Source organism: Ptychodera flava, chromosome 21 (genome assembly GCF_041260155.1).
Source record: "Ptychodera flava strain L36383 chromosome 21, AS_Pfla_20210202, whole genome shotgun sequence".
NCBI lineage: Eukaryota > Metazoa > Hemichordata > Enteropneusta > Ptychoderidae > Ptychodera > Ptychodera flava.
The window spans coordinates 16217654-16236266 of record NC_091948.1 but is presented as its reverse complement, the minus strand read 5'-3'; the positions used below and the strand labels follow the sequence as shown (position 1 = coordinate 16236266).

The following is an 18613-nucleotide window of genomic DNA, read 5'->3' as shown; positions in this document are numbered from 1 at the left end:
GAACTAAAATGATGAAGCTGGTATCAAAAGTTACAGGTATTGTCCCTTTGTTAATAAATTGATAAAACTTTCAAAGGAAAACAGAGTTCCAACATCATGTAAAAGTCATCCCAAGAAGTGAAGCGAGAAATGGGGATTGTAAACTTTTGAATTTATGATAACACACCTGGTGGCGACATTCCCTCGAGGATTACGATTATCTCTTGCGGCTAGATTGTGTTATTCGTTATTCTAAATACAACGAATACCATCCGTGATGCCATTTATGTCGTCACGAGACAGTTTCCCCCCATTAAAATTGTCGCTTCTATACTCGACCAAATCCACTCCTGGTCGGCGATGACGTCATCCGTAAAAATGCTGACAACACCCTTCACACTAACTCTCATCTGGCACCGCTTTCATATGGCCCATTCCCTCAGCGATACACTGAAACAGATCTTTCATCTATACCTCTATCTGAAAACCAGTACAATTCACATTTAGCAAGGCAAACACATGATAAGAAAAGATGTGTTTGTCTTTTAGCCATTTCTATACCAGTAACGACGAATTTAACAAGCCCCGATTAAAAATGTATGCATCTATATGCAAATATAATTCCACGCCTTCGAATTCTCCCCAGTCTCAGAAGACTTATACATAAACACGCAATGTACACGTTACGGTTGAAATTGTTTTCTGGCATATAAAACGGCTCCATCATTTAGTGTGAGTCTAGTTTTGTTTTCCAAAAACACCATGACAGTGAAATCACCCATCTTCAAAATTTATAGGATTGGAAGAACGATATAAATAAGAAGACATTATCATCTATCAAACAATGCCATTTGCATTCAAGACGAACCGTGCAAAGAAAGCCCGGAGACATATTTTCATACAGACACGCCTCTTTTAATTGTATTTCATACTGGTACCTTATCGACCTCACAACGGAGAATGGTGGCCGTCACGTGACCAATGCCGTACGTTACTCCCAGCTGTTACACGACATTCAAATAACCCCTATATCTCTTCGACTGATCCATTGCCGTTTGGCTGGCTAGTGGTGTGACGTGCATATCTCTCAAAGTCTATCACTGAACTCAAAAATTGGACCTAAACGTCTCCACGGAGAGCTGATGGACTCCATCAGGTAAGATGTTGTGGAGTAAGGAAATTGTCGTAATTATTATCAGAGCGAACAGAAAACTCTCAGCATATGCATATTTCCCGACATTACCATATATTAATCAAATTTGCTGGTCTAAAAATGTAGTGGCCATTTAAATTCTCCTTGGACGTTGTTGCCGGGTTATTAGCGATGCCGGTTTTTTTTTCGCTCTCATTGTGCTAATTTTGATGCACGAAGTTAGTGGGAAATATTATCCAGAAAATGTACCAGAGCCTCGCCCGAATGCTACCTTATGCCCACGTCCATATGGCAACGGCATGTATTCCGAAAACACAATACGTTTACTGATTATTTGCATTTAAAAATCGCATATCAGTAAATACTCCCATCTCTTTGTCTGACTCCGTTTGCGTTGCAAGAGAAAGACGACGTGACATCGTGAGGTTTTAATTACCACTACTTTTATCACAAAATATCAAGTGATGTAATTGCATTTAGAAAGTTGCCGCTGCCATGGAGGCAAAGCGCGGTACTAAATGCAGTCAGTCTGGTTTCACGAAATCATGTTAATTATAGAAAGTTTGACATGGAGGAAACATAATATCGGCTTACTCGACGAAGAGAAAATAATTACAACATTTTGAGCATCCGGGTTTTGACTCATTTGTGTTTTGACTGATATAAAACATCATGCATACTGTACAGTGCTAGCCAACTGTAGAACGTATTGTGACCTTGGATTTTGATGAACCAAAGGGTATACGTATTTTATCGCCGGTGATGATTAGCCCATGGAGTTCGTTTCTATGGTATCATAGTTAAATTCGTTGGCAGTATTTTATCCCGAGGAGTACGATGGCTTGACTAAAAGCAAATAGTGTCACCACCAGGCGCAAGCTTTTCGTTATTATTTGTTTAATATCATTGGCGAATATTTCACACATAAAACCAATTAATCCTTAACATCCTGTTTTGAGATGTGTTGATATTCCGACTCCTAACATTCTGGCCTCAATTTTGCTATTTTTATACTAATTCGACAAAATAATGTGGAAAAAGGAAAAAAACTCACAGTCAACCAGTACATTCGGGTTCTTTATTTCATAATTTAACTTGTGCCACGGGTATATAGGAATAAAGAAACTGTCGCATCCAGTGTCTGCGGGTGATGACCTCACGGTTTGGATGTGGATGTCTATTAATAATACGCGAACACTGACTCTGCGATTCATAACCACGTGTTATTTAATTTGCATATCAAACCTATTAAACGTGTTCTCTATTCCTCCTGTAGACTGCAATAACGGCAGCTAACAAGAGCAATATAAGTCAGGGATTCAACTGGATTATGTGGCAACGGTTGACGAGACGATTTCAAGTGTTTTGTGAACTGTTTCGCTGATGTGTCTTCCATTCAGTATGGTTGGTAACGCGGTGTGCACTCTTTCCACCCTATCGACGGCTTTGTTTTTAACGGGCTTTATCTTCGCATATGTTAGCGACCACCGTATTCTCTACATCCTGTCGGGTATTCTCACCGTCGCATCAGCTTCGTATGCCGTCGGAACGTTAATCGTCCTTGTGCGGCACCGGAAAGGCCATCAGCGCCTGCCAACGGACGACGAGGAAGAGATGGAATGCCTGGAGGACAGAGGTGAAAACGGCTACCAGGTGGAGAGCGGTTCGGTCACGCAGGGGAATTTCGTCAATGAAGTTCAGCGTAGAGACTTTGAGTATTTTGATGATGATGACGATGATGATGATGTCGATATCACAGACAATGGAAAGTGAGTGTGCCAATGAAAAAACCCCACAAGGTACTTCATCCGATTCGAATGTAATAGGGTTAGCCATAACACATATTAGTGACGTATGCATGATATTTTTCATATGATGATGATGAAGGCCTCCTAACTAACCGTTTATTCAAATCTCCTTCATGGGAGCACCATGTCATTTTATTATTTTTGCTTTACGATCGCATGATTGATTGACAGCCGTAAAGTTTGACGAACCCCGTCACTCAGAAATACTGTAATTCATATTATAAAAAAGGTCATTAATATATCTAAAAATAACAACCTGGCACTACAACACCTCCTACATATGACATTTTATTGCATCTAGTTATCAACACACGATACCTGTCACAGCCATCTCTGTTACGAATCATTTAGAATTGAATGCCGTGTATTTCTTTATTTTTTCTTCTTTCCAGCGAACTCGTCGATGTTGACCTTGACGATTCCCGTAAAAAGTCAAAACGTGGCAAGATCACCAGAATTTGACCTGCCCCATTCTCTGCAAAGGATATAGTGGGAAGCAACTCCGTTGAACATTCCAAAAGCGGGATCCCTGTTCTTTTCAGCAATTGAAAAAAATGGAGCAAATGATTTTGTAGAGTTTTTCATCATACGCAATTTTTTTTGTGAGAGTGACACGAACAGCAATATTTACATCTGAGAACTTCTATTTACTGTGCGTAAATCTTTATTGTATGAGAAGAACATTAGACATTTTACGATTTGCACATTTCTTTTAGATACTCGAATACTGAACCTCGGAAGCGTGTCCTATGTAGGCACTGTATGTTGGGTTCCAGATAGCTGTGGGAATCGCCATTTTTGTTGTTTTTGGGGGGTGTACAATAAAAATACCACAGGGTCTAGACGTAAATGCAAACGATAAACACAAGAATATCGTTTGCTTTGAATGGTGTCACTGCACTTGAGCGTGGTTTTTTGGACAGAAGAAAAGATACCGAGAGGAGAAATAGGGGCCTCATTTCGTGACACAATTGATAGGAAAAACGCCCTCTCTGTTTATTTTACCAAGTAATTCTATTATCAGTATAACCATAAATAATATTTTTATTAATTCATTGACACTCCAAAAGAGGAAACGACAATTACAACAGTTTGTTTTCACCTAACTGTTGGCCTGAACTAACTTCCATGGTTGGGATGGAGGGTATTCAGATATTCTGCAGTTATTTTATGATTAGCACTGTCATTATGGCATTGGACTGACGGGGCATTTTAAGCTTTTTAAGGTACTTCCTAACAAACACGAATGGTACAAATATTAGAATTTTCCAAAAATCGTCGTCTTCAGATCTACAATGTCGGTGAAAATTCTTATTAGTTTATACATGAAGATGTCTTCCGCTATTTGAAAACTTAGAAACAATTCCTATACTATTCCATTTCAATTTCACTTGATACTTAATGGTAGATATTTCCGTAGCGATATTTAAACTTCGTACTTGCCAGTCGGCAAAGTGTGTCAGCGAAAATTAGCAATCTCACGAATTTTTCAAATAATGCCACGATAGTACGTTATATGTAGGATGGGTAATGTTCCTCTTGAATTGGAAGTCGAGAATAATCAAACTAGAGGGGGAAATCGATGACTAACTTTTTAAGGGGGATCCGTGTATCTTATAATCTGTAATCATTGACTTTGAATTATTTTTAGAGAGTTCAGCTTAACAGTGCCTTCGGTTTCTATACAATGATACCATAAATGTGCAATAGTGGAACGTCAAGTTTTCAAAAACAAAAGGTTTGCCGAGTGTAGACCAACGGAAGGATTCCACCTTTATTCTCTTTTTGCCGTTTTATATGAAAACTTTCGGTGTTTCCGGACAACTTTTCAAGTTGGAATGATTACTCAGCTTGGAAGAGAATTTTTATGAACGCTTTATAGATGTTTTAGAAGAGAATATTTTACTCCAACATTGAAGATTTCATCTTCCGAGACATGCATCTTAGACTAGATACCGGAAAAACGTATTTTAAAGTTTTAATCAGGGAAATCAAGACGTTTTGTATAAGTGCAATGTTTTAGATCGTCCTTGTAATTTTTTTTAATTAACGGTCTTGGAGGCCGTAAAATGTAGCGTGTCAGTGAAATTACGGGAGGGGGGTTTTTTGACAAGGGTATTCTCAGCTATATTCTCCGAATAATATTTTGATATTTTTAAACGTGTAAGTAGAGACAAAATGTAAGAAAAGCTACCCATTAAAATGATTTGATCACGTGACGTCACTGCTATGATTGGTGGTTCTTTATTCGTCTTTCGTTCTTGTCATCTCATAAACTACATGACTCATTTCATGGGTTGATTGTATCATCGGGGGAGTGAGATTATCGTTTATTTATTAACAAAAAGCATCAGTTCTCGCGTAACTTTCATAGGGATATTTTATGGGAAAGTTGCTCGAAAGAAAGAACATAGAGAGTATGGATTTTGTAAAACCAAGAAAAGAAATATAATTTTCTATATCACGATGAAAGATTTTCATCAGTTCACGATAATCAAATTAATTACTTTATCGCACATCTGATCGATTCGTTGCTCAAGTTAAATGGTATTCAACAACGCGTCTGATCATCGGCGGCATGCAATGCCATCAAAATTCCCTGTGTGCCGTCTATTCTTTTGCAAGCCTTGTTTATTTATCAAAAAACATACTTCAGAAGAAAAACTACAGCCCACGAATGCTCTCAAACCACACAGTCACCTGAGGTTCGGATACACGGCGAAGGTCGCTGTATGCTGTATGTGGCGAACCACAAGTAGCTAAGTCCCTCGACGAAGTAAGTTTTACTGTAAGCTTTATTTTGCCTTGGAGTATGGACGTAGGCCAAAAATCTCCGAAAGCAAAAGTACTTCGTCGAGGGACTAGGCTAAACCACAAGCGACTGTCTCAAACCATAGACTCTCGAGGAAAATGCTTTCTCGTGAGTCAATATGCTCAAGACAGTGAACTATAAACGGGTGCAATACGCAGAGTCTTGCACCCGTCACACCCAGCAGTGTAAAATCATGTGACACCTTGACTTTACTCACCTTTGACCTTTGACTTTCTTCACTTTGGATCACCTGATAGTTGACGGTACATGTTGATGTAAATGCTGATTTATAGTGTAAAAGTCGAGTACGCTGCTGCGTGCTTGTTGTATAGGGCACGATAATCTAGAAAATTCGGGTCCAGGTTAACATGGCGAGCAACATCAAAAGAGTGCTCCCTTTGTATACGGTGGATGCATTCACCAATAAAGCTTTTAGCGGAAATCCAGCGGCGGTCTGTTTGCTTGACCATCAGGTAAGCTAGATCCTGGACATTTTTACGTCACTGTGAGTGTGATCTACATTAATAGATTGTATACGATATAATATACAACCATATTGATAGCTTCTTTACTACTTTACAATGTAGCCTTGTTGGCTGCGTAGCGCCGGCCGGGCGTTCAGATCTGCCCAGGCGCTCCCATCAGCCAACCAGCGTGTTGTTCGTAATGGACTACGTTTCGCACCTATAATAGTGCAGCTTTTTCACACTGATTACATGTAACACACAGACACTCCCGTCGATACAAAGCTTGCAATATGACTATGACGCCTGCATCATGTAGACATGAACAATATGTTTTTGAATGCAAATAAATCAACCTGTTATTACAATTTGGGAGGGGTTGTAAATTCTAGATACTAGTAGATATGGCACATATGTTTTTGTAAATTGCTGCAAGTCAACATCTACAAATACACACACACTTATATTGCTTTGCAGCTTTTCATTCCATATATATATATATATATATATATATATATATATATATATATATATATATATATATATATATATATATATATATATATATATTCTGCAGAGCATAGGTATTGCTAGGCATGGAACTTATCGCACTTTGTCTATAAAGCCAGCCAGTTTTGAAACCTAATCTGAAAATGCTACCTTTTAAAAACCTGTTTGATTGTTTTCATTTGTGTGTGTTATTTGTTTGGTCCTTTGTTATCCACTATTATTGCAATGTATATTTTATACAAAGTCTTTGATCACACTGCTGTGGATATTGATGATGTGCAAACAAATTGTACTTTGTGATTTACTTCTAATAATATCATAATAGTTTATTATCATGTGATTGTTTCACAGGATTTAGATGATGATATGAAACAGAAGATTGCTTCAGAGATGAATCTCTCTGAGACTGCTTATGTCAGACTTTTAAATGACGGAGAATCATCTGAGAATGGTGAGTCCCATAGATCACATAAATATCCGATATGACCCCTGACCTCATGATCTGGTAATCTTGTACAGTGCTATTGAAAATTCGACATTCTTTGAATGAGATATTGCAAAGTTTGGCTTTAAATGAGAAACCATGGTAATTAACAACAAAATCCCTTGAATGTAATTGGCTGTCACATTGATTTAATTAAAGTGTTAGGTACTGATAAAAGGTCATATAGAGATCATTGAATAAAAGGTCATATAGAGGTCATTAAATGGCTGATACAGTTGTTGTAAGGTTGTGTTATCCACAAACTCTGGATGGAAAGGTCCAATTTGTTTAACAGCAGTGTAAAATACTTTAGGGAGATGCCAAATAAGAATCATTTTCAGATCTGGGTTTACATATATTATAAATATTTAGAATTATCAATTAATCCTCCCCAGGTAAACAAACATATACAGAAGACAAGTGATTGTGTACATGTAAAAGTCCCACAGCTATAAAAATATTGCAAGTACATGAAAGAAGAGAAAAAGCATACTATTACAGCGAGGGCACGAGTTATCGGAATACCAAATTAGGTAATTACTCAGTAACTTTAAGCTGAGCACTTTGCAATTTGACCTGGCATTTACCTAAACAAGAGTCTGTTTTATTGTCTGAAGACTGATAAGATATCCACCAAACTCAGCAGGCAGCTCCCACTGAGTAAACTGATATGCCTACACAGGAACAACCCATTTTCAACTGGCATCTAGTTCATGGGAAAATTGTGAAAAGGGGGAATAAATATTATGATGTAACACAATCTATTGTACTCATTTTGTGTCCTGGGCCTGAACCTGACAGGTTTTGCCTCTGTATGTTATTTGGAATTGAAACATCGCAGCATCCCTTGTAAATCTAGAGTTACAAAACTCGTCAAATTTACCACCTTCCATGAGCCCACCATCGACGTTGATGGAACAGTCCATTTTTATCATATGATTGGATGGTTGCTCTGACAGTCAGTGTTTCTTCAATGTATGTAATTGTGATTAAAAAACTGGTAATAACATGCATATATACAAAAACAGGACACAAAATGACAGCAGCAAATCATGTTTTACACTTACAGCGAACGTCAAAATGAACCGGAGGTCAACTTTGATAAGCCCCTATCAATTTCCCTGGCAATCTTCCAATACCCCTTTGAAAACACCGAGGTACTTTGGTCAGTAAACATACACCAGTCCGGGTCAGCTCCAAAATTGGAGACGCTATACCATAATATTTTCCCCCTCTCATTAGCCAATCAGCGACCAGCGCGCCATCAGTAAAAATTATATTTCCTGGCAACCTCCACATGCGTCCTTCGTTACGTACGCCATACTGTGTCGAACTCCCGCGCCGTATTCTGTCATAATGTCGAACAGTTGTGTGGCCACTCTGTCAAAACACAATTTCAAAATCGCGTACCAGTTTTATTCTGGCTAAGACAACCAAACCCCATATATCGCTGTGATTCCTAGACTCTGGCTTGAAGTCCTGCGAAATATAAATCGTGTACCTACACAGATCGTTCAGAATACCCCATTTGTATCGGAGATGGCAGCGATACAAATTCTACCGTATGGGGAACAGTTGTGTGGCCACTCTGTCAACACATTTTCAAAATCGCGTACCATTTTTAGTCTGCGTTTGACAACTACAAAACAGGTATCGTTTTAAAGCTCTGGCATTGCTCTTCTTTCTTGCAAAATTTTATACGCGTACCTACACAAATAACCTTTATAACAGTATTTCTAATAGAGATGACGAACATCCACAAAATGATTCTCGGTACTTGAGCGAAATCGATAAACTCGGGGTAGAAATGAATCGTCAATATTTCGAATATTTGTTCACTAATCGGACTCCTTGTTGGACATGACCTTCTGCAGAACACGTGGATTATGTTGACTGTCGAAATTCGTCGAAATTCACAAGACAGGGCTTAATAAGCGGCCCAAAACTGCCGATCACACTTGGTGGGTAATTGTGACCCAGCCTGACCTGTACTTTATTAATGATGTAATCTGGTCGATGATTGGCTGAATGCCGGAATACATTATCATAATGAGTCTCCAATTTTGGAGCTGACCCGGACTGTACACTGCGCCTGCTGTGCTATCTCCATTCGATCTCCCTATGCAAGCTTCTGCATGGATCAAACCATTTTGCGCCAGTTTACAGCTATGGCTGCTTGATATCAGTGTATTCAACGAAGCTCATGGCATACTTGTTATATATTACAAAACAATGGGACGCTGGAGATCCCGAGACAGTATCGTTAGGAAAATGACACGTTTTCCCAGTACTTTCTTGATCTTTTGACCCTGCCCACCCCTGTCACCTTAATAGTATAGTTCATTACACAGTTACGTCCGCCATTGTTTATTTTCACTCACGGACCACAGCGATGTTAATTTTCATCCTCTGAACATGAAGTTTATTAGTTTGAAGCAATTATCCTTTCATCTGTGAAGAATTTTACTGGTGACTATTACAATTTTCACTGCTATGTTGTTGTTTTCACAAGATGCAGACTGCTTTTCCGTGCAGTCAACCATTCATAGACAGTTTCTCTACACTCTACAGTCCTTGAGTCAATAAATGCCAGTTCACACGTGCACTATGCTGTTGATCGGCACATGACGTCCTCATGTCAAGTTTTTGGATTTTTTGATGCTGAAATTTCACCAAAATACCATTTCTGTATCCAGAGATTGTGTAATCAGTTTGATTTAAAACAGCGATATAAGACACTGTGTCAGTTAATCTTGGAAATTTCGGCTGAGTTTTGCTGTCTTATCTATGGTTGTCAATCAGTATGTGCACTGCATTAGGGCCTGTATAGAGAGACCCTGATGTAATCAAGGTATGCCAGTTCATAAAATCGTGAGCATATTTTTTTTTCTGTCGACATCGATTTGCCTTGCAATGGAATTTTAGGCAAGAAAGAGCATCATAGAAAAATGGTTGACAGGCGTTTCCCAAACCAGTATCGACACAGAAATGCATTGCTCAGCACTGTGAACGATGTCATAATGAAATACCGTAGAACTGGGCATTTCCACGAGTAGAAGTTCACCAGCCGCTGAGAGTCAAATCAGGGCCTCACTCAGTACAACAACATTGTCTTTCACTAGATAACCTAACTGGCTGTATCTCAGTCGTTCCATGTGAATGTTTCTAATTTTATGGGCTCTCACACTGACAGTTGTTTACTTTGCAAGCTCATGGAATTTACTATTCAATTTGGGTAAAGTATGTCGTGTGACATGACTGCATACGGGAAATACTTCACGATAACAGGATCGACGCACGTAACAATGTAAAACAAGTTCTGTGAAAAATCGAGTTTGAAATTATTATTACACTTAAAGGTCTTAAAATCGCATGCTTTATTTCATTTCATGTCAACCACTTTGGGCTTCAAAATGGTTTCTTCCGGAAAGGGAGCCAGAAATAGAAGGGAGATCGAATGGCAGTAACACAGCAGGCGCCTTGTATGTTTATTGGCCTGTTTATGGGCAACACTAACCAAAGTACCTCGGTGTTTTCCAAGGGATATTGGAAGATTACGAGGGAAATTGATAGGGGCTTATCAAAGTTGGTCTCCGGTTCATTTTGACGTTCGCTGTAAGAACATTTTATTCCGGCCCTTCAAAACTCTCCCATCAACTACATGCAGCTGCCAGTCAAAAATGTTTTTTGCAGTGCAGGCATATCAGTTTACTCAGTGGAGGAGCTGCCTGCTGAGTGTGGTGGATATCTTATCAGTCTTCAGACCATAAAACAGACTCTTGTTTAGGTAAACGCCAGGTCAAATAGCAAAGTACACAGCCAAGTTGCTGGGTAATTACCTAATTTAGTGTTCCAATAACTCGTGCGCCAAGTGTAATAGTGTTTTGAATCTAACCTTTCAAATTATCACCAAACTGGACAACCTTAATAGTTTTTCAAATATAAAGATTTGGCTTAGATCATTTCTCATCAACATTGAAGACTTCACTTCTGGTCATTATTATGATGGTTTATTAGCTCATATTTGGTTTTATATATAAATACCAAAAAGAGCTTATATGATGAGTCTAAGTGGCGTCTATGTCTGTATATTTGTGGGTATGTGCGGATGTATGTCCGTCACACACAAAGGCTCCCATACCGCAAAAGCTACCGTCTCAGTATTTGGTGTACAGGTAGATGTAGGGGTTGAGATGTGAATTTGTTCAAATGAACACATCAGTGTCAAAAATGTGCAAATGAGGTAAGAAAAAGCGAAATTCTGAAACAGGCTTGAAACAATCTTACTCCACTGACTTGAGTCATTTCCTGTCATTGTTTATGAACTGTTACATATTAACAGACCTGCTCAAACCATAGACAGTAGAGGGGAGGAAGACCGTCAGTAGAGGGGAGGAAGACCGTCTATGGTCAAACTAAGGGGGGCTAGCTGCCTTTCTGCATGTTGCTAAAGTTGACCTCCAGTACCTAAAGTTTCAGACCTTAATTACTTTTGTCATTCTTGTTTTTCTGGTTTAAATATTTCTTGTTGTTTTTCTGGTTGTACTGTGCAGAAATCATTGTCATAACATCAACGTAGAATTTTCCTGCACTGAACAGATAGAAACAACATTTATTGTTGATCTTTGGTACCCATACTGGTATGGACCAATTCTGATCAAATTTGAGCGACACCGTATAATTGCAGTATTTTTATTTTAGCATCCAGTTTTGAAATCCGATGGTTTACTCCAACGAATGAAGTTCCTCTATGTGGACATGCTACGCTAGCATCAGCTGCAATCCTCTTCCATGTCGTAGGTCAGTCTATTTTTCTCTTTGCAATCATAGTTTTTCTAACCATATTGTGAAAAATCATTTAAGTTAATCAGCAGATACAGTGTGTGTTGTTGCCTTGGTTACCCTTTCCATGATGCATTTCATCCAATTACAGCAGTTTTGTTGATTTGCGTCTTCCTTTCCATGTTTTCACTCTGTTGACGAAGAGAAAGTTTAGCAATTTTATAACATTTCTGACCTTTCAACTTGTGTATTCAAGAATTTTTTTCATTTACTGTAGCAGTTACATTAAAATCAACTAACTACCAACTGATCATCAACTTCAAAGATGCCATCTATGAATGTTTTATTGTTTCTTTCTCTCAGTTTCCATACTTGACATTTTCGCTTCCTGACTTTTGTCATCATTACCTTCCAGGCAACAAATCAGAGAAACTAACATTTCAAACAAAGATGAGAGGAGATGTGTTTGCCAGTCGCCATGGAAACCTGATTTCTCTTGACTTCCCACTATATGACACTGAAAAGCAAGTAAGTTTGTTGCCATAAAAATTATCTTATAATTACATATCTTATATTTTTTATAATGGATGAAATTATTTTCAAAATGACCACAATTTATGCCGCTTCATCTTATGCATTGCCTCTACCCTCAGTAAAACAAACTTCTTCTACCCATCTGCTAATTTTCTGATGAATGGGAATGAATTCTCTTCTTCGGAATATGTCATTAACAAAGACAGTGTACACAACTTTAGTTACAATTCTATCAGCTTAAAAACAGCCACTCTATAATTTATCATTACTGTAGAATATTTATTTGATGTCATCATCAAATGTAGGAATAATTTACTCAAAGGATGAAGGGGGTGTACATTTGGGGTAAGCAAACCTCAATTTTGGTCTTAATGATAACATTGATTTAAGTAAAAAACTTGATGCTATTTTCTGAAATGTAATACAGTGTATTACATGTGAAATGAGTTTATGTAGAAAAAAAACCGACTATTTTATTTTCCATTATCTATATCTTCATTCTAAAATGGCATGGGTTGAATGACTGACACTAAAAAAGTCAGTAAAAATATGATAAGCAAAATTAAAATGCCTGTTATTCAAAATGTAAGAACTTTATTGCCAAACAAAATAGTCGTTTTGTTATATAGTATTTAAAGAACATAGTGTGGAAATTTCAGAAAATTTGACCCAGCCAGAGTGGAGTTAAATTCTTTGGAAATCTTGAAATTGGGAGAGAAGAAAAGCCAGGAAATCGGGTGATTTGCAAACATTTGCATAAATTAACATTTCTTTATGACCCAACTTACAACTGCTTGACAAGCTAAAACGTGAACCAAACCAATGTTTAAATCTTGGGTTAACAAATTAATTAAAATGGAATGAATATTTGCAGAAAAAGTGATTTTGAGAAAAATAAGCTGTGTTGGGTGCAGCGTCCCCATAACTTCAAAATACCCATAAATTCACTTCATTGAATATGAAATAACCTTTGAACTTTGTCATGAAGTGACATGATAAGGAAAGTCATATTATGATTAAATCATGGATGATAACAATCATACTTAATTAGTTTTTCAATGTTCAGCGTATCAACATTTTCTGGTTTTAAAACATGTTCATCCACATCATTGAAAACAATGGATTCTCAGTTGGACTAAACCATCGATAACGATGGGGTCACAGTTGGACCAAACCATTGTTGTAAAAGGGTGGCCTGTAACTATCACAGTTCTGGAAAAATTCAATTTCTGATATCACTGCATTGTTGATGCTTTGATAAACCAGGCAGTTCTTTTTAATCTCTGGAAATCATAATTTTTTTCAAATAAGGATGATAAGTATCTTGTAGAATGAAGTTTGTGCCTGAAACAGATCAAATGAAGTATAATGGCAGACCATGTATAAATTTGTACAATGCAAATTTTGTTGCTAATAATTCATACTTGAGTTTTGGAATGACATTATTTTGTCAATGTCTGTGCTGGATTGAAAAAATTCAAGAATCTTCTTCTTGTTTCTTTGACAGGATGGTAGTGTGAAACCATTCAAAGAAGTTATCCAGGTAACTTGTATTCTTTCTGAACTTCGTTCATGAAATAACTTTTACTCAGAGCATTACAGTGCTTGATGATCCAGACAATCTTGGCTTTTGACCTGCATTGGTCTGGGACCTGCATGTCCATTGGTCTGGGACCTCCATGACCATTGGTCTGGGACCCGCCTGACCGTTGGTCTGGGACTTCCATGACCAGTGGTCTGAGACCTCCATTTCCATCGGTCTGGGACCTTCATGACCATTGGTCTGAGACTTGCCTGACCATTGGTCTTGGGCCTGCATCACCATTGGTCTCAACTCTGCTAGTCTGTGACAGTGCATTAGTTTTGGACCTGCTGGTCCATCTTGCAACAAAATTATATGACACAAATAATATGATTTGCCTGTCATTCAGAAAGACAGTTTTACTATGATGAATAATGCTTGACTTGATGCCGACTGACGATGTTATTAATACCTGAAAAAAATATCTATTGAATTAAGTTTTTGAGGAATGTGCACTTTGCTGTAACTCATTAACTTAATTCTGTCCGAAATCATGTTGCAGTGAATCAGTTTATGAATTGAAAATTCTTCAGCATATCAGGGTAAAGTTTCTGCAGTAATTTTCCATCCCTTGGTTGTTTTCTTTTGGTGACTTACAAGGCTTAATACGCCAGTAATCTATGTGACTTAAATGTAATGGTGTGTGTGTGTGTGAAAAAACTCAAAGCTAACATATGGTACTGAGACAGGAGACATTTAACACTCAGATCAAGTAATTGTGCCTTATCATACAGACTATAAAAACTGTAATTCATTATCAAAACAGATGTTTTTAAGTGCTATACGGTTCAAATTACTTTAATTACCAATTTTTTATTGAACATACAGCTTTTGTACTCTGCAAAAATTGGAAACAAAATGGCAGTAAAATTACATGAGTCTCTCTATGTTGTTGAATACACATATTCAATTTTTATCATTGAGAACCGTGTATCAAACAAAACTTAGTCAAACCATTTGTATACTAAGCCTTAGACCCTCGAGAAAAACTTTTCTCGAGGGTCTATGTATTTGTATACTAAGCCTTATTTTACATATACTGTCTGAACAGATACATTCAAGTCACTAAAGTATTGTGAAATTTTCTTTTTTGATTTTTTCAGGCCACAGTAGGAAAAATGGCGGTGCAGGATTTGCAATACTCAGCTGAAACTAAAACATTTATTATCAGACTGGATGACTCCATTACAAGGTATAGAACTAGTGAGTCAATGACTAGCTGAAACTAAAACATTTAGTATCAGACTGGATGACTCCATTACAAGGTACAGAACTAGTGAGTCAATGACTAGCTGAAACTAAAACATTTATTATCAGACTGGATGACTCCATTACAAGGTACAGAACTAGTGAGTCAATGACTAGCTGAAACTAAAACATTTATTATCAGACTGGATGACTCCATTGAAGATACAGAACTTTGAGTCAATGATTAGTTGAAACTGAAAAATTGATTATAAGACTAAATGACTCCATTACAAGGTACAGAACTAGTCAATGACTAGGTGAAAGTGAAACATTTATTATCAGAATGGATTATATCATTACAAGGTACAGAACTACAGTGAGTCAATTACTAGTCGAAATTAAAACATTTATTATCAGATGGGATGACGCCATTACAAGGTACAGAACTAGTGAGTCAATGACTAGCTGAAACTGAAACATTGATTATCAGACTGGTTGATTCCATTACTAGGTACAGAACTAGTCAATGACTAGTTGAAAGTGAAACATTATCAGACTGGATGACTCCATTACAAGGTACAGAACTAGTGAGTCAATGACTAGCTGAAACTAAAACATTTATTATCAGACTGGATGGGGAGGAACAGAACTAGTGAGTCAATGACTAGTTGAAACTAAAAAATTGATTATCAGACTGGATGACTCCATTACAAGGTACAGAACTAGTGAGTCAATGACTAGCTGAAACTAAAACATTTATTATCAGACTGGATGACTCCATTACAAGGTACAGAACTTGTGAGTCAATGACTAGGTGAAACTAAAACATTTATTATCAGACTGGATGGGGAGGTACAGAACTAGTGAGTCAATGACTAATTGAAACTAAAACATTTATCATCAGACTGGATGATTCCATTACAGAGTACACACCTATAGTGAGTCAATGACTAGCTGAAACTAAAACATTTACTTTTATAGTATTATCAGACTGGATGACCCTTTACAAAGTACAAAACTAGTAGGTCATTATACTGCTGTCTGTTCATGAAAGTGTTCGAAAGGAGATTGTATCAGTTCTTAGTAAGTGCACAATGCAGATGAGACAACATTCATGGTAGTATACTAGTTTATTAGTGCCATTGAAAGGCATTGTGATCAAATGAATGGTTAAGTAGATAAGGATGGACAATACCTTGACCTAATTCTCTTTTCTAAACGTGTACAAAGCATTCATGTGAAACCCAAAAAATTACTGACAGTGTATTGAATATTTCAACATTCAACACTGTGTAATCATGAAGGTTTATAACACAACACTGAGGTAACAGAGCTGATATCGCTGTAGTAACACTCACTCTTCTTGTTTTATGAAACCACTACCGTATGAATATGTAACTAGTAGCTGAATGAAAGCTAGCAATCCATCCGTCAAAAGAAAAATTTCTTTATATTTTAACATATTAAAATGAACATTCACTCATTTAACTAAAAAATGATGTTTGCCATACAAGTTTATTTTTAACTTGGCCTTCCATAATTGAGACAAAACAAACTATAAAGCTTGATAATTCATACTGTCTACAACATTACTCCTTTGCTATGGCTTGGTTCATTCCATTGTTCCAGCAAAATGAGAACACAAAGGTAAAAAGCCTGTATGCTGATACACAACATAACCTGACACTAAACACGGTAGTAAGGGGAACACATCATCTCTGAATGGCTGATTTTTTATTGGCTGCAGTGTTATCATTGAATGCTGCACAATTCTGAAGTACAACATTTTATTAATCAGGCCGCATGGTTTACATCACCCCTGGCATATAAATATTTTCTTTTTCAACTGAAGAGGGCCATGTCATAATAAAGTGATAAGTAATGTATTTGTCATCTGTGTTTCATCAGAATAACATACTTATTTTTAAGCTGTCTGACATCTCTCAAATGTAAAGGGCTGAGTTACTGTTCATCTGTACTATTGATATATGTTAAGAAAAAATGACTCATTTTCTTTAGGCTAATTATTGATAATATAGACTCAATTCGATTAGTTTGTCCTCGCTCTGCTTTAAACATGTACGTTTTCCCTTTCACTTACTAAAACAGCCACATACATGCTGATAAAATTTCAATAGATATGTGAGTCAGTTCTGTCTGTATAAGCAGGGTTGAAGTTGTGTTTTATCAACAAATCCTTGAGAGTGTCTAAGATTTCAGTTAATTTGTCAGACTTTTGTATGTTTGCATGTATTTTCAAGAATATACTTTGTGACTTCAGTGCATCATGTCAGCTGTGCATTACTTGTCATTGATACATTAATCAGCTGTACATAACTTTTCATTGATACATTGATCAGCTGTACATCACTTTTCATTGATACATTAATCAGCTGTACATCAATTGTCATTGATACATTGATCAGCTGTACATCACTTGTCATTGATCAGCTGTACATCACTTGTCATTGATCCATTGATCAGCTGTACATCACTTTTCATTGATCCATTGATCAGCTGTACATCACTTGTCATTGATACATTGATCAGCTGTACATCACTTGTCATTGATACATTAATCAGCTGTACATCACTTGTCATTGATACATTGATCAGCTGTACATCACTTGTCATTGATCCATTGATCAGCTGTACATCACTTTTCATTGATCCATTGATCAGCTGTACATCACTTGTCATTGATACATTGATCCGATGTACATCAATTGTCATTGATACATTAATCAGCTGTACATCAATTGTCATTGATACATTGATCAGCTGTACATCACTTTTCATTGATACATCAATCAGTTATAAATCACTTGTCATGAGCATTCAAAACAAGCTCAATCAATACCTGTGACATAAGATCTCATCAATGCTGAAAGATACTGGGATCACATTTGCAATGCCAATCACAATAATAGATGTGTGTACAAAATCTCAGACCCACCAGAAAAATGTAAATTATGTGTCAATATATTTATTCTCCAACAAATTTTCAAGTCATGGTCAATATATCTCACTGTCTTTACAACAAATGTAATAGTTGAATGACCTGCTGTAAAATTTACAGATCAAACTTTGATGGCTTTAGTCCAGATTTCAACATGATGCACAGCGCTGACCCTGACGGCAATGCTGTAGCCTTTGTCATTGTAGCCATCAAAGGTAGCCTTGATAATGGCAGTGTTGATGACACTGGAAAAGTTTACGACTTCAAGTCGCGGTTCTTTAGCCCCTGGAATGGCATTGATGAAGATCCAGTCACAGGTATTGTTTGTGCACCTGTAATATCCTTACTCTTAATGATA

The 18613-nt window shown here is 37.2% G+C and overlaps 2 protein-coding genes across 6 annotated transcripts in view; both read left to right on the top strand.

Moving 5' to 3' along the window:
* The first annotated feature begins 930 nt into the window (after nucleotides 1-930).
* Nucleotides 931-5159, top strand: LOC139121551 (uncharacterized). 2 transcript variants are annotated; one of them, XR_011549313.1, is made up of 3 exons: nucleotides 931-1135; nucleotides 2409-2931; nucleotides 3333-5159. XR_011549313.1 is itself a non-coding variant. In XM_070686552.1 (3 exons), the coding sequence occupies exons 2-3, from the start codon at nucleotides 2516-2518 to the stop codon at nucleotides 3400-3402; spliced, it is 456 nt and encodes a 151-aa protein (XP_070542653.1). In that variant the 5' UTR covers nucleotides 979-1135; nucleotides 2409-2515; the 3' UTR covers nucleotides 3403-5159. The 2 variants fall into 2 exon arrangements, 1 of the variants encoding a protein (XP_070542653.1); XM_070686552.1 differs by having other exon boundaries at nucleotides 979-1135; nucleotides 2409-2901.
* An 815-nt stretch (nucleotides 5160-5974) lies between these two features.
* Nucleotides 5975-18613, top strand: part of LOC139121548 (phenazine biosynthesis-like domain-containing protein 1) — a 45852-nt gene continuing 33213 nt past the window's right edge. For 2 of the 4 annotated variants that reach the window (XM_070686547.1, XM_070686546.1), the window contains exons 1-7: nucleotides 5975-6225; nucleotides 7078-7177; nucleotides 11912-12010; nucleotides 12408-12520; nucleotides 14034-14069; nucleotides 15212-15300; nucleotides 18376-18572. In XM_070686547.1, coding sequence (XP_070542648.1) covers nucleotides 6121-6225; nucleotides 7078-7177; nucleotides 11912-12010; nucleotides 12408-12520; nucleotides 14034-14069; nucleotides 15212-15300; nucleotides 18376-18572 — 739 coding nt within the window. In that variant the 5' untranslated portion in view covers nucleotides 5975-6120. The remainder of the gene's footprint in view (nucleotides 6226-7077; nucleotides 7178-11911; nucleotides 12011-12407; nucleotides 12521-14033; nucleotides 14070-15211; nucleotides 15301-18375; nucleotides 18573-18613) is intronic. The other 2 variants (XM_070686551.1, XM_070686550.1) reach the window with 1 other exon arrangement.

What these genes read in the sequence shown, in the direction of transcription:
- LOC139121551 (XM_070686552.1), top strand. Translation starts at nt 2,516, where the DNA reads ATGTGTCTTCCATTCAGTATGGTTGGTAACGCGGTGTGCACTCTTTCC. An exon ending in GATATCACAGACAATGGAAA is followed by an intron (nt 2,902 to 3,332) that starts GTGAGTGTGCCA and finishes TCTTCTTTCCAG; the next exon opens with CGAACTCGTCGATGTTGACC.